Genomic DNA, 16363 nt, shown 5'->3' with positions numbered 1-16363 from the left:
TTGCAGTCAAGCCCAGCTACAAGTTTACTACTTTACTACCAGATATAGATATGCACTAGATTGACTTATTCTAAATACTCTGTGCTGTTTTGCTATGCACATACTATATACTACACAGTATAACATGTTCAAGGGTCTGAATAACAAAGGCTTGCTGTCGAGTTGGTATTTCTAATCCGCAGGGCAATCCCCAATGTACTGTAAATGCGGGCCAAGTTGCATAACATGTACCAGCAGAAATCTGTGTTTCTCTCTTGCCGACTTGCACAGGAAGTCGCCATTGGAGGAGGGGTTATAGACAAACACAGGACTGGAGGGTGGGAAAGTAACTTCAAACGTATTAATCATGCAGGAGGAATTCCAAGTGAGGAGTTTCCCACCTCCAGTCTCTCTCTCTCTCTCCTCCATGCATGTGCATAAGCACATGCATGCCCTGCATACATACAAAATGTGCACAGTCTAATCACGTTTTGCGCTCACACAGAGACACACACACACACACACACACACACACACACACACACACACACACACACACACACACACACACACACACACACACAAAAGGCAGGCGTGCGGGAAGTCCCAAATCCCAGGGGGGCTGAGCTTGGAAGACACGCACGCACGTGGAGTTTGTGCGGTGTGCAAAAAAATCTCCCCCCACAACGCTATAGCAAGGAGCTGCAAGTGTTACAGTAAGGGTTAAAGAAAGAGAAGGGTCGAGTGGCTTCTCCACTTCAACAGCAGCCATGCATCCTCTATTCCAGTGGTTCCCTTCTCTTTTCTTTTTGCTCGAGACCCAAATTGCATCACAACGCGTTGTGAGCTTTTCACTACTTTTTATGGTATTTCTTTATCGAAATTCTTTTGATAAATCATTGAATTCTAGATTTTTTCCCCCCAATGTATAATATATATATTTTTTTATTTGTATTCATGTATTATATATATATAAAAATGTTTGAAATAATAATTGAAAACAAAATGTAGGAAACCAAAAAATTAAGGACTTTTCACTTGTGACCCATACATTTTCCACAATCCCCCAAATGGGTCCTGAACCAGTGTTTGGGAAACAGTGCACTATTCAGTCACTCAGCCACTCAGCCCTGTGGACGTGGTTGGTCTGAGTGCTCTAGCTGTTATGAGGCCACCTGCTTCCTTTTAAATATCTCATCACTTCCTTCACGCAGTCAGCAAAGATGCTCCTCGCATCAGGCTGTGGAGCGGAAAGAGGTGTGTGGGTGTCTGTTCATACGCGTGTGTGTGTGTGTGTGTGTGTGTGTGTGTGTGTGTGTGTGTGTGTGTGTGTGTGTGTGTGTGTGTGTGTGTGTGTGTGTGTGTGTGTGTGTGTGTGTGTGTGTGTGTGTGTGTGTGTGTGTGTGTGTGTGTGTGTGTGCTTCATGCAGAGGTAGGCAAAGTTGCAAATCACAGTAGCACTTAAGGCTAGGATCTACAGCAGTGTGTGCGTGCACGCGCATACACTTGTAATTTATGAGGACCAAAAGTCCTCATAATGGAAAATCCTGGAAAGCGGGGGCTTGGGTTTAGTGTTAGGCTTAACCACTTAAATAACCACTCTTTGCCGAATATAGGCGACCTACGTTACACTAAAGCCCTTTGCACACAGGCGCGTTTAACCGCACGGATAAAACGGACAATATAATTTTTTGAAAAGAAAACAATGATTCTATATGACCTCATGCACACCGGCTCCGAATTAGCCGTGCGACGAGTGGCTGCCGCAGTGCGTTTTTTTCTCGATCGAACCCAGTTCGATTCGTGCGTCTTGTCGCATGCGGTAAAAAACTCATCACTCGTTTTATGACTCCTTTTTGGATCCGCAGCGCCGATTCCGCACAGCCTTGCACACCATCCAATGCATTTTATTCATGCCGCAAAAGAAAAAAACGCAACTGTCCTGTGTGCAAAGGGCTTAACTTGTGGGCTCTGGTTAAGGTCAGGGTTAGAAGTTAGGGAGTGTATGTAGTCAGTGGTGATCAGTCAAAGGTCCCAAAGGTGTGTGCAAACCCTGGAGGCTCTTGGAGACGGTGTCTCCCATAAGTGCTCATTAAAGCTGCTACCTTTCACTAATGAATAATTCTTATGTGGCAGCAGAATATCGTTGTAGCAGAAACCTTGTATCTCCATATTTCATACATTTTCTTCCATAAATGAATGCCCTAGTTTATTGTACATGACTGTGTCATTTAAACATTTTAGTACGTAAAAAAATAAAAACTTTAAAGTGTCACAGATAATGAGAAGCCTCCGAGGGTGGAAGCGGCTAGGCTAAGTAAAAGCTTTAAAAATATTTAACCAATGAAAAATATTTACAAGAGCTTATAAGTACATAATACTGTAACTTAGTGGTTCTAAACCTTTTCAGGCCGTGACCCCCAAAATAATCATATTTTAACTGACTAAGAGTTGAGGAATTACATTTTGTATAACATGGTTCTTGCGAGGCGTTGTGAGCATGTAGATCTGCTATTTTCACAATTTCTGCCTCTAATATTTGGGCAATGTTTAATTTATCCTTTTAGAGGTAGGCCTATTAAAAAGTCCTTAAATTGTCACTTTTGAATGTGCAGTTACCCTCTATACATGTTGGTTTGTTTACTGTTGAGTGAGAAAACAATGTTGCACATTAAGTTAGTCATCTGGGGATCCCCCTTTTTTATATTAACAACTTTAACCCTAGCGTCCATATTATTCTGAGAACTGTAGCCAAAAATCGACTAAGGGGTCCCTAGTCTGAAAACGTTGAAGACAACGATTCTGTCCAATTAATTTGTTGCCTGCCCTGATTATTGGTGTGGGAGGGAAAGAACGCCGTCATGGTGAGCTTCATGGTAATGTGTGAGATTACACTATGCTAATGTGATAATTACAGATGATGTTTGGCATTCATCAGCCTCTTTTGGCAATGTTTTTGTATTTACTGCGAGGATTATCGCACACCACTGAGCCATTTTTATTTTTTTTTATTTCATTGTTTGTATAGCCAGAGGAGAGCGGGCTCAGATATGTGTTGCTTTCTTTGTTGGTGTGCGTCTGTGCGAGTGTGTTTTCCTCATTAGAGAGAGTGAGGAGAGGAGTTTTTGTAGGATATTGTTGCCACTGATCCCATCAACACATTATCGACGCCTCACTTGAGGACACATGTACAGATGCAAACATTCTTTCTCAAGAGATGAGAGATGCGATGAGAGATACGTGCACACACACACACACACACGCACGCACGCACGCACGCACGCACGCACGCACACGCACACACACGCACACTTGCACATTCAGGCATAACCCACCACCATCAATTTAGGCTATTCTTTGAGGCGCTATAAAATTAATAACATGATTTATTCATATGTGTGTCTAACTCCTCACAGTGCAGTACATACTTAATGTCTCACACTGAGATCTGAGCATCAGTTGGTTCTCTTCTATCTATGGAGAACCCAGGCTGCTCATTATAGAACCAACTAATGAGATATTGAAATACCAGAGAGCGGTAGGGGAGTAGCTACAGGAAGACAGTGGTATTATGTAAACCTTTACTTCTTCTTCTTTAGAAGCTTTGTGCTAATTAGTTGTTTTTTCCCCTTAATCTTTCCTAAACTTAAGCAGGATATGGTGATAATGAATTGGAGTATGTTTGAGATTGATTGTAACAACCTTAATAGCTTGTGTATGGTAAAAGCTACCAAGTAAAGCTGGACCATCACCTTGTTTGTTTCATATACAGGGTTGGAGCCTGCTTTATTTTCTGCTGATCTTAGCTCTTCTGCTAACTACCAGTGTAAGGTTGTTAGTGACAGAAAAATGGTGCTCCCAGTGGAAACGTATATCGAGGGCTTGGCGCAAAAAGGGCATAAGTGACCTTTTTGGCAAAAATGACTTTTTTTAGAAGATATATATAAGAAGATATATTTTTATTTCCCTCTAAACACAGACGTGTTTGGAGATCAAATGTAACTCAGTATCATAAACGACAGAGTCACATACCTAGGCTGACAAAATTAAAGTGGTTTATTTTTGGAATACAGTTTTTACAGTATATGACGTGATCTAAGATTCCCTTATGGGAAATCCAATACAAAAATAACGCAGTGAACCAGAGTTTGTGGGAGTGGCGCAGGACTTTGGTACTCGATAAACAGGTTTCTCTCCTTGGTACAAGCAAGACTTTAGCATGTTATGTCTTCAACTGACACAAACTACAAGTACTTTTATTATGGAGCCAAGCTCATTTTGGCTGACGTTCCTTAGCGACATAACGGGTAATGGATTCCGATTTTTATAGTTACTGTAGTGTAATAATATAAGCCAATTGTAGAAGTCAAATGGCACGTTACACACTGCAGGCTCCCATCAAACACTCAATCAGTAACATCCAAATCAACAATAAATACATTACTAATACTATTGCAGGACAACGAGTGTAGAAGAAAACGGGTTCCAGATACCATATAATTTACCATGAGAAGATTGGTATGATGTGTTTGTCTGTCTACCCTGGCTTAGTGTTCTGCACTGTGTATCAGAGAAATAAGATGAACTTGATTCCTTCTGGTAGGAAATAATTTGAGTTCATAAACATAAACAATGGTCCATCATAACCCATCCAATTCAATATGTTATATACAGCACATTTGAGAAGAGCCCTTTCACAAAATGAGCTCTTTGGGTTGGAAAAGTATTTTCCATTTCTACTCAGTCTGTTGCCCCAGGGCAGAATGAAATATGGTCCTGCCACTGACCAATAGCCATGGGATTATCCAAGTCACCGAATCTACAACTCTGTTGTAGATTACACAGAATACACACACACACACACACACACACACACACACACACACACACACACACACACACACACACACACACACACACACACACAATAGTGTCGCTCAAACAAACAGCTGTTAAGCCAAGTTAAATGTTTCTATAGCTAATATTCATATCACTATTATGAAGTCATGGACATCTGCATTTCATTCAATTAAAATGACCTACTGTATTTCTTTAGTTAATATTCATGTCACCATGATTGTGAAGATGTGAGTGAATTTCATTCATAAAAAAGGCTACCATATTTTCCTGGGACTATTTTGGGCAAGACATTTCAAATGAATCCATGCCACACCACAATAATGTTGTAAAACAAAAAACTGTGTTGGATTACCTAGCTCAGGTAAGATTAAATCTCTGTACACTGATTTGCATACCATACTGAAATTAATGTAAATCCATGGATTACAGTTCTGCCTGATTCCAGTCATTTGGATTCCATTGACACCAGCATGTCTTCTATGGAAGCATGTTGCACAGAGAAAATAGTCGCTCCACAAGCTCTCAATTCATACAAGGGATTGAGAGCTTGTAGATAGACTATTTTCGGTTAGAGCATTTTAAATGGTCAAACTAATATGTTCAGAAGCATCTCTTCCATAAAATCTTAATAGACTCAGATATTTCATATAAAAGCAAAGGTTAAAGCCTCTGTGAGTTCTTCACCTATTTGGCAGTATGTAGAACACCAGGAACAATATTACTAAAACATCAACATTTTACATACAGTATTTTGTTCAATTGTTTTGGAATCAGCACTAGTGTGTGGGGTGCTCCTTTCACACTGTGTCACAAATCGCACATTAGGACTTGGTCATACTATCCTTTTCAGTCGTGAGATTTTATTTTGCTTTAATCCATGTAAATCTATGGCTTCTTGGAAGGTCAAGAAAACAACCTGACTTCTACACGGTGAGCAAAACATGCGAAAACGTGTTGTCCCTTTAGTATACTATACATTTATAGGTGAAATAAAAATTGTACTTCAATCATGGACCAAATATGATCAAAAAGACTGGAGTGACAACATTTTTGACAGTGGTTCATATTGCGAATTTGATAGTTTTGATCAATTGTTCAACTCAAATACATGATATACAGTGTAATGCATATATATGGCTGATATCTCTGATCCCTGAACTCATGTGTATCTAATAAAAGGAAATCGTATCTGATACACAGCGAACATCCATCATCCTGTCTGCTTTTGTTTTTCTTCTAACCCTGTTATTTTGCCCAAATTCCATTCCTTCCAAGTCATACTTTTACCCTATTCCCCTGCTTTATGTCAACCTTTGGTCAGATGCCGTCGTACTCATTAGTTGATGTCAAAGATCCTCCATTTGGCTTGGTTGCACACATTTACCCAAAACTCTTAACTCTTTTGTCTAAAGATTTTTACTGGCCCCATCAGCCTTTCTTTGGCTTACTGTATGTTAACTCATCCAATTCGGGAAGACAATTTATGTGGTAATGAAACCAGTGAATGTTCTTGAAATTTTAATGCCAGTTTTGTGGATACATGTGGCAGCGACTCCAATCACTGATGTGGTTAATGTCTTGGAAGTCAGATTTTGCTTCCTCCGAGGTCCTCTCACACTTTGTGGCCATAAAGTTAATCGGATGCTTAATGTGATGTCTACTGTGTCCGTTTAGGTGGCGGCCATCAACCCCAGCCACCCGCTTGCCCAGATGCCCCTGCCCCCCTCCATGAAGAACTGTATCCAGCTGGCTGCCTGTGAAGCCAGCGAGCTGCTGCCCATGAACCCTGACCTCCCAGCTGACCTCTTCACCTCCTGTCTCACTACACCCATCAAAATCGCCCTGCGATGGTAAAGCTCTCCTATTTTTCCCCTCTCTTTCACTTCCTTTTCAAGCCTGCTTTATGACAGCAGAGGCAGAGAACCAAGGACACATGCTGAACTGAAAAAAAAAGCCTTTTGATATGTGTGGGTGATTTTATAACAGCGCTAGCGCTGTTTTTGGAATTCTTAGTAATACATTCCACACATGGAAAGTCCTTGACATTCAGTTCAGCTCTTAATGCGCCCTCTCGATCAAGCAAACTGAAACTGAATTTCTATTTTTGTCCTTTAACCAAGGACCGGTTATGTTGTGAGCTCGGGACTATTCATCCCTTTTGCATTTCCTTGATTAAAAAAATATTACACAAATTGCATTCAGAACTTAGATTACACGGACTAGAAATGTTCTAATCACATAAAGGCCGAAAGTGTGCTATTGTATATATTTGTCACGCCATTGCAGCCCAGGTTATAGTTCTGCATAGGCTCTCAGAAAACATAATGTACAGTATCACTTGTAGAGATAAAGTACTCTCTTCAGATCCAAGGAAAGATGCATAAAAAAGAAAGAAAGAAAAAAAAACAGCCACACCTCTGATACTGTAATTTTATGTATAGATTCAGTATGCAGGCGATATGAGTCCATTTGGGAAACATAGTAGGCTTGTATTGTAGTCTAATCTATGCATGGCAATGTATCATTGAGAGGACTAATGATGTAGTTGAGCTATACGAAGAGAAGACATGTTTTTGCGTCAGCCAATCAGCTGTGCAGTACACACTGAGGAGCTAGGGCTTGCGCACAGTGCAAGGTGATTGCATCACCTCCGTTCTACAGTTAACATAACACACATGCACGTGTGCACACACACACACACACACACACACACACACACACACACACACACACACACACACAGGTCAGTATGTGTGTTTATGGATGTGAATTTCAACAGTATGACAGGAAATTGTATTTACAGTAATATGTTAAAAAAAATCTAATCATGGGCATCTCAGTATCCACATGAGGATGACACGGCTACAATTTGGGTCTTGGATTTCATTCATTTTGGCCAGCCTATAACTTCAAGTCATCGTCATTTATAACACATCTTTGACAAATGACTCCAAATTGTGTCAAAGTTTCAGCTCGATCAGGGCCCCTTTGACTTCCAATATAACATTTAAGTTAAATATTACCAGTAAGACTCCCTAATCGGGAGATAAGCGACCGTCACATCGCATACACAAACTTTAGAAGCCAATCGTAGCCAATCAGGAGGGAATACGGGAAATGGGACAGATCCATGTTGATGACATAACTTTAGAGATACTGTGTACCGCTTTGCGTGATTTTAGGTCAAAATCTGTTGGAGCAGTATCCAAAAATGTGTTTTGCAAAACTCTGCCTGATGGTGGCACTAGAAGAGGGCCATATGAGAAATCAGGGGCGGAGGTTGTGATTTGCCATCCAAGGAGTGTGTGTGCAAATTTGGCATTGATGGGGCCAACGGTGGCAGAGATAAGAGTAGGGGCAAAAGTGTGACGTGACGTGCCCAGACGGACAGACAGACAGCCGGTGGAGCTTTTCATTGTAAAACGTATTCAAATAAAATAGTGGAGTCTACTTCTGTGGCCTACTGGCTTGGTGAACAAGAAATGTGTTAACACCACCAAAATGTATATAGCTGAAGTTTGTGAAAGTATACAAGTGAGCTTAGAACATTTTCAAGGTAAGGAACTAACCAGATTGTTGGCAACGTCATGCTTCCACTGTCACCGCTGTCTGTTAACTTCATCTTTTCCCCCCATTAAAGGGCCAGTTCACCTCTGGGGCAACCAGATCTTATTTTATTGTTGTTTGGGACACGATCAACACAATCCTGAGTTATTTTTTGTGTTCAATGTGTGTTTTGAGATATTTTAGCATTTCAGCATGAATGATGATTCATTTTGCATCATATGATGCAGCATGATGACTCATATACTAAAATATCTCAAAACACAGATTGAACACAAAAAATTGGATTGTGTTGATCTTGTCCCAAACAACAATAAAATAAGATCTGGTTGTCCCAGAGGTGAACTGGCCCTTTAAAGAAGGAGCATGTCAGCAAGAGAGTCCTTGTTTGGTTCATGCTCACTCACTGTGCATCAGCATTTTCTAAACTCTACATGGCTCCCTGGTTCATTACCTACCATCACCTTCTTTTGCATTCTAATATTGTGTGAATTCCCTGTGCACTGACTGATTCATGGCCATAACAATGTTTTCACCAAGTCTTCAGCTCAACTTCAATCATGCTCATGATTACAGACCGGTGAGCATCCCAGTCGGTCAGAGTGAAGGACATTATGCCTCCAGGCCATACCTTAAAGCCAGTAGGAATGTCACCCCTGCCTTAAACCATTTCCATTTGTGTTCCTCATCTCAAACCCCAGCCCAGTTATGACCTTCAGTTTAATGAGGCTTTTGTATTATGCTATTCATATGAGTATGATGTCACAGCCCTTTTGGAGACCTGTCAACGTTTTAACAATCACAAACTTACAGCTAAAATCCAGTGGAATAATAGTGATTACATTTCCAGGATCCACCAAGTGAATAGAGTATACTGTACTGTATATGCACACAGGCCACCTGGGTGTGATGCTACAGTTGTTACTTTTACAATTTGAAACAAAAATAACTATTGGAGAACTTTCATTTTAACAATCACACATTTACTGCAAAATATCTGGATTGTTGCAAGCTAACAATCCGTAGCATATAGATTTTTCCTTTTTGTACACCGTGACAACCTCTTCCTATGGTGCATGAAAGGAGAATCACATGCAGTTGGACACAGACACACGGCGGTGCGGATTATAGACCATACTGTAGATACAAAGAATAGAGAGAGCTTTTCTCTGTTACAAACAAAAAACTAATCTTGTTCAATGTAACACTGTAACAGTCTTAAGGGCCCTCCAGACGATACGTGCTCACCGCATCCTAGGAATTCATTTTCAATGAGAGGCGGCCGGCTATTTTGGCCGCGCTGAGAAGTTTAGGGGCGGTGAGGCGAGCGGGCGCGGTCCCGTGAAATCACAGCGAAATCCCCGCGAGCGTGCTTATTTGTGCATGCATACGCGTTTGGTGAGAGCTGGATTGTGTTCCTCTTTGTGAAATACCGTGCAGCGTTTACTCGCTGAGCAAGTGTTTTTGTCTCACCGCGGCGCGGCCGCCGCTGATCCCAGCGGGAGCCCCCGCGGCAACCACTGCCCATCTGTAGGGCCCTTTACTTGGATCAGTAATATGGAATATTACTGTTTTGGCAACAGTAATAAGTTAACACATTATTGGCCAACACCCTGCAGCAGACTCACCGAATGTAGCAATTAAGGGACACGGAGGCACATAAAAGCCACCCACCGCAGTGAGTGTATAAAAAAAGCAGTGTAAAAAGAAACAGGTTTTGGGCAGGAATAAAAAGTGTGTGTATGGTCTGCAGGAGATTGAAGACACCTAATACAGTAATCTTTTATGTCGGGAAATAATCTACTGAGCTTAGCCCTGGTGTAATGAATCCTGTGAACCACTTTACATTTAATAAGACACATAGTTCAAGTTCGCCCCCTCCCATACTGTGTGTTATCTTCAGATGTAACCATAATGTTAAAGTTGTACACGACTATAATGAAGTCGTATGCGTATCACTTTTTGTTGGGAAATCTAAAGCCACCAGTCTGCAGTTTCTTGTTTTAAATTTCCCTCTCAAAGAATGTATTGTAGTGGGCTCGCATCATCCCCTGTGGGATAGAACAAGACAGCAGAGACACAGATAAAAGAGTTGTATACCTCTGGGAGGGACATTAATAACGCACTGTACTGTTTTTTGCAGAAAATGTACAGTACCTTACCTGCCAAACGTTGCTTTGTGTCTAAATCAGTCTGGCTGTGATGCATGTATGTCTCTTCTCCACTTTCCTTCCTTTTCTGTTACTTTATGTATCTATCTATCAATCTTTAGTACCTCCTTGCACTAAACAAGGACTATCTTATTCTTAATTGCATGCAGCCTCAAAAGTGAGATATACAGAGAATCTGTGCATCATGGTAAGGGGGTGTTTCTGACATGTGATGGCTTTCCTTGGTCTTGAAACCTTAAATGAAATCCAATGAGGGAGGAATGCTTTGGTTTACATAAGGTGAAGGGGGTAAAGAGAGAGTGACAGGCAAGAGAAGGTGCATGCATGCTTTCTGTGGTTCAGCCGAGCAGAAAATCATTACTGACGGAGCATCCGCTTCAGGGGATTTCCCCAACCCTTTGCTAGACAGGGGATGCTTAGGGGTGGGTGTGGAAATGGAGGCAAGTGAGGAGATGGGGAAGCTAGAGTGTGTGTGTGTGTGTGTGTGTGTGTGTGTGTGTGTGTGTGTGTGTGTGTGTGTGTGTGTGTGTGTGTGTGTGTGTGTGTGTGTGTGTGTGTGTGTGTGTGTGTGTGTGTGTGTGTGTGTGTGTGTGTGTGTGTGTGTGTGTGTGTGTGTGTGTGTGTGGGAGTGGAGAGACAGAAAGAGAGAGATACATGAAGAATAAAGAAATAAAAGCCCAGCTTGCTTTTTAGATTGCTAAAGGCCTTTGGTGCCTTTGGTGAAGACTGGAATAATGGAGGAGGAGAACTTGTCATCACCATTAGTGGAGAATTGTACATAATGCCACCTCTGAACTGGCAGACAGCTGTGTCTCGATGATGCAGGGCTAAGACAAGTGGTTGCTTCTGTCATTTTCCAATGCCAATCCTGCTGTTTAGTCACTAGTAATTGTGTACAACAGCATGTGACATTATCTTTATGCCATTGGCTCTTTCATCACAAACTCTGCTTGTGTGTATATGTGAGGAGATTTGTTTTCATCGGCAGTGTTTCTTCTGTGTGTGTGTGTGTGTGTGTGTGTGTGTGTGTGTGTGTGTGTGTGTGTGTGTGTGTGTGTGTGTGTGTGTGTGTGTGTGTGTGTGTGTGTGTGTGTGTGTGTGTGTGTGTGTGTGTGTGTGTGTGTGTGTGTGTGTGTGTATCTCGCCATTTTAATTGTGTATGTACCTGTAGGACAGCTGATAACCTTAAGTAGCATTCCCTTGAAAATGTGGCACTGTACTTTCCAAATCAGTACGTAAGGTACAGATACACTCATAATGAACACGTATCCGTGAGAGCCCATATAATAAAATCATATTATCCTTTTAGTCTTTTGCGACCCTACTGCGTACACAGCACGCGCACACTTTCACCTCATTAAATTCAAGAGCAAGCGCAGCTCAACCTCTGTCTCGTACCTGTATTTGGTTAAAAGAAGAGAAGCCACACATTCTTCTCTCGCTCAGAGTGTCTACTTAATGAATGTAATGCAAACGATGTGTTAACCCATTTAGGCCTAGGATTATTGACTGCTTTAACCATTGAAAAATAGCAGATATACAAGCTCGCCGCGCTGCGAGCTTGTAGATCTGCTATTTTTGAAAAATCTAGATTTTTTCTTTGCAAGTCTTTGAATATATCTATTTAAAAGCGAACATTTGTAACTCAAATATTTGCTTCTGGGCGGTCCCTGGAACAACATATTTTGAGATGGGGGTCCATGGCTAAATACCTGTAATTTTGGGGGTCCTTGACATGAAAAAGTTTGAGAACCACTGATTTAGAGGAAGGATTTAGAAGTCGGGTCAAAGATCGGGTCAAAGATATTCAAAGACTTGCACACTTTTTCACGATTTTAGCAGATCTACAAGCTCGCATATGTATATGAGCTTGTATATCTGCTATTTTTCTAAAGTTAAAGCATAAAATAATGGTTAAAGTGGTTAAAATCTAACGCGACTCTGGCGCGTTCCAGGTATTTGAGAGTGAAAATCCTTCTATACAGTACCTGTTGTCTCCCTTCTCCTCCGTGATGTGGGGTGAACTACAGAGGGAGGGTATTACGCAACGCTACTCCCACGTTAGCTGACTCTTTAGTGTCTAGAGATGAGGAGTAGGTAAGGAAAAAGAAGGGGTTTACCTCAAGATACTTTTGTTGAATAGTTGAATGCGCTCCTAAGAGCCGTCGGTTAATGATATACAGTTTTTCGATTGAAGGTGACTCTTAAAGTAGAACATGTCTCGGTTTAATAGTTTATGTGGTGTTCTTTTTTTTCTGCTTTATGTATTTTCATCAGTGCCCTATTTTATTCTTACTCGTACTGCATGATGGTGTCATATGCGGCGCTGCGAGCTTGGAGCTAGGTATTTTTGAAACATTTGGGAAAATCTTGAAGATTTTTGTTCTCGCCTGTAATGACATGCCGAAAATAGGGACGCCGCGTTGAAGTCGGTGTGTTTCACTCTGAGTTTTATAAATATTTAACCAATGAAAAGTACCAACAAGAGTTTGTGACTAAATAATGTTGAAACATATTTTGTATGTATTTCTTTGCCATTAAAAATAAATGCATTTGAAGAATAAAAAGGGAGACTAAAGGAGGTGAAACGGAATGGAGCTGTAACCTTGTCCTTGGTGAGTGTCAACAGCCAATGTGTTTTTAGGAGGAGGATATTAGTTGGAAAGATAAGAGACCACACCAGTGGTAGCGATGCCTGGGGGCACTTACTGTGTTGAGGAAAATGCATAACATTTCTTTTTTTTTTTTTTTTTTATGTCCAAATGCCCAAGAAAATTAATTTCCTCCATTTGATAATATTAAGGTTGAGCCTATATTTAATAGTCCATTTATAGACTTGGAGTAAGCAATTCGTCAATAATTATGGTTGGCTAGTGAGCCCCCCTGATTGAAAGAGTAACAGACAGATAGTGCTTTTAGAGAACACCACAACCCCACAAATCCACTGAGAGGTGCCTCAGTCTGGGGCTGGGCAAACTCTTAGAGGTTTCAGTTCTCTCTTTCTCTCCCTGTTTTTCTCTCTTTGTGAGTCATTCAGTGGTCTTCTATTCTCTGTCCAACAGCCCCTGGTGTGCGTTTCTGCTCTTCATACTTGCCCTTCAGTTTACGTTGCATACAATAACTTAATCCTCTTATTCTCCCTATTATTGCCCTTCCTCTCTGACCTTGCCTTCCCCTTTCTTGAAACCGCGTCAAAAGTTTGTACTTCTTGTGAGTGTTTGAAAACCATCATCCACTCTCTCTCTCTCTCTCTCTCTCTCTCTCTCTCTCTCTCTCTCTCTCTCTCTCTCTCTCTCTCTCTCTCTCTCTCTCTCTCTCTCTCTCTCTGTTTCAATAACTATCTGTCTTTCTCAACTCTGTATCTCTACCTCTTGTGTCCTCTCCTCTGCCGTATATCTCCCTATCTCATTCTCCACCTTGCTTCATGGAATCGATCTGTCCCTGTGTAAGGGTTCAGTGGGAACTCACTCTGGCTGATGCAGTCTCCTGCTCTGCTCTATCTTTTGTTTATTTCAACCTGTCTGTCTCTAAAGTCTAGGCCTGTAATTAATAATACACATTGTTTATGTCTAGAGTTGTCTGGCAGAAACGTATACCACTGATAGAAATGGAAGAAAAATAGTTTTATTGTTTTGTATGTTCTAAGTAATGTACAGGTTGCGCATGGATTCTCCGCATTTACGAAAACCTTCCATGATTCCAGGCAGAGGAATTATTATTTTGGAACCAGGGTTTTCATAATGATGATGAAACATTTAAACATTTACCTTTAACCTACAGTAACTGATAATGGATTTAATCATAAATAGGAAATGATTTGCAACTAGGTTTAAGGAGGGAGTTCCAAACATGCATCACATGGTGTTTGGCACTATCAGCACATTGTGTCGATTTTCAGAACAACCTGTGCACATAGCTCTCTAACACACCCTGTCTCTCTCTGATAATGTACTGTTCCTCAACAGAACATGATGTTATTTTGGGTGCCATATGAAGTGTCAATACTCAATAAGAACAGGCAGGGACTTCATATACTGTACGTACCTTGTAATACTATATGGCAGTGCTGAAGTTAAGTTAAGCCAAATTCATCAGTGACTTTCACTATTTGCAAAGTGATTTAAACATTAAACATCCTCTATACATGTTTTAGTTACTTGTCCAGATGTCTGTTATAGCAGACCAAATTACTGACCACAGGTGACATTTACCAGCATATGGCTGGTACAGTAATTACCGATATGTTAATTTCCCACCATGCCCATTTCTGGGGTTACTGATGGCCTGCTGGCTTATCTCAAAGGGCAGGTGGACTGAATTAACGAATGCATGGTGTTTGGAAGGTAATTCTTAGTTTATCCAATCCGTTCTGATATATTAATGTTTTTACAGCTGCTCCACCTGTCAGAGTTAACTCAATTACTATCCGTTGGATGAGTTTCACGAGTGTGGTTTCCCTTGTAGGGCAAACAGACATGTCCGACTGTATTCCATCTTCCATCTTCTTCTTTGTCTCCCAAGTAAACGCAGACGCACACACAGACAGACAGACAGACAGACAGACGGACTGTGGACATACTGTAGATTTGGCTAATTTATAGTTAGATGGGGAAAATTCAAGTGGTAAGACGAAATTCGCGTCACGGCAACCACACTTGCAATTTTCAATTGCATCTTTCTAGTTTTCAATGGTCCAGGCTTGCATGTGACGTTCGATCGTGCTGTTCGCTAGCCTATGGGTCACCAATTATTTCCGGGGTAATCGGAAGGTCACCTGACACGTTGATGACGTCACCAGAACAAAAACGCCATTTCCTTTTTTTTGGGGGGGGCTATCTTTAGAGTTTTCCAACTCCAGGACACCCGTGTGCATCTTTTGTGGCTCATCGGAGCAATGCTGAATATTTTATGATTTTTCAAAGGTTAGTGAAAAGCTCTCAGAAAGCGTGGCAGGGAACGTCATACGGCGACATAAGTCGACAATGTTTGCAGTTAACAATAATATTGCAGCACACATTTAAGAAATATGACCGACTGATTCTTTATGACCCTCTTTGTTACCCGTTCATTGGCAGTCTAAATGCATTCGTCTTCAGTTCAGCCTTGGAATAGTTCCAAGCCTGAACTGAAGATGAATGCATCTAGACTGCCAATGAATGGTATGAGTTAGAAGAACCGTAATAGTCCAAGGATATGTTGCTTAGCATCCTAGACTTTTCAAATGGCATTTATCTGTCCGTATATCTTTTTCTTGTCTTCTTTTTCTTTCTATTTCATTTTGTGTTCCCCCTTCATCAAATGGTCATATTACAGGCAATGTGTTTGTATTGATTTTATTATTTGTTTTGTTTCTCCAGGTTTTGTATGCAGAAGAGTGCCAAACTGGTACCAGGTGTGACACTAGACCTCATTGAAAAGTAAGTGCTTCTCCATAGCGCCCTGTACTTGTTTCTCTTTGTGCTTCCATTTTTCTCTTGTTGGAGTGCACTCTCAGATAGTAATTACACTCTCTCTCTCTCTCTCTCTCTCTCTCTCTCTCTCTCTCTCTCTCTCTCTCTCTCTCTCTCTCTCTCTCTCTCTCTCTCTCTCACCCAGTTCACCCTCTGTTGTTTTCAATCCTCTAGGCATAATGCTCTCCCCTTTTGTCTCTCCCCTCACAGCCTGTGTAGCAGTAGAATGTGGCAGATTTAACGCCATACTTTTCTTCAATAAAGCTTTTATTTCATCTAGACTGTGCCGACCGCCGCTGAGTACAGAACATCTCTTGCTTTTAGGCACACAGTCGCAGA

At 41.2% G+C, this 16363-nt stretch overlaps 1 protein-coding gene across 4 annotated transcripts in view; it reads left to right on the top strand.

The window, feature by feature from the left end:
- rptor (regulatory associated protein of MTOR, complex 1) overlaps window positions 1-16363 on the top strand; it is a 218956-nt gene that overhangs the window by 82815 nt on the left and 119778 nt on the right. For all 4 annotated transcript variants that reach the window (XM_080721242.1, XM_080721241.1, XM_080721244.1 and 1 more), the window contains 2 exons: window positions 6514-6689; window positions 15932-15991. In XM_080721242.1, coding sequence (XP_080577368.1) covers window positions 6514-6689; window positions 15932-15991 — 236 coding nt within the window. The remainder of the gene's footprint in view (window positions 1-6513; window positions 6690-15931; window positions 15992-16363) is intronic.

Source organism: Nannobrachium achirus (genome assembly GCF_963921795.1).
Source record: "Nannobrachium achirus genome assembly, chromosome: 3".
Taxonomy (NCBI): Eukaryota; Metazoa; Chordata; class Actinopteri; order Myctophiformes; family Myctophidae; genus Nannobrachium; species Nannobrachium achirus.
Note: the sequence above shows the minus strand (reverse complement) of the source record. Positions and strands in the feature narration are given on the sequence as shown.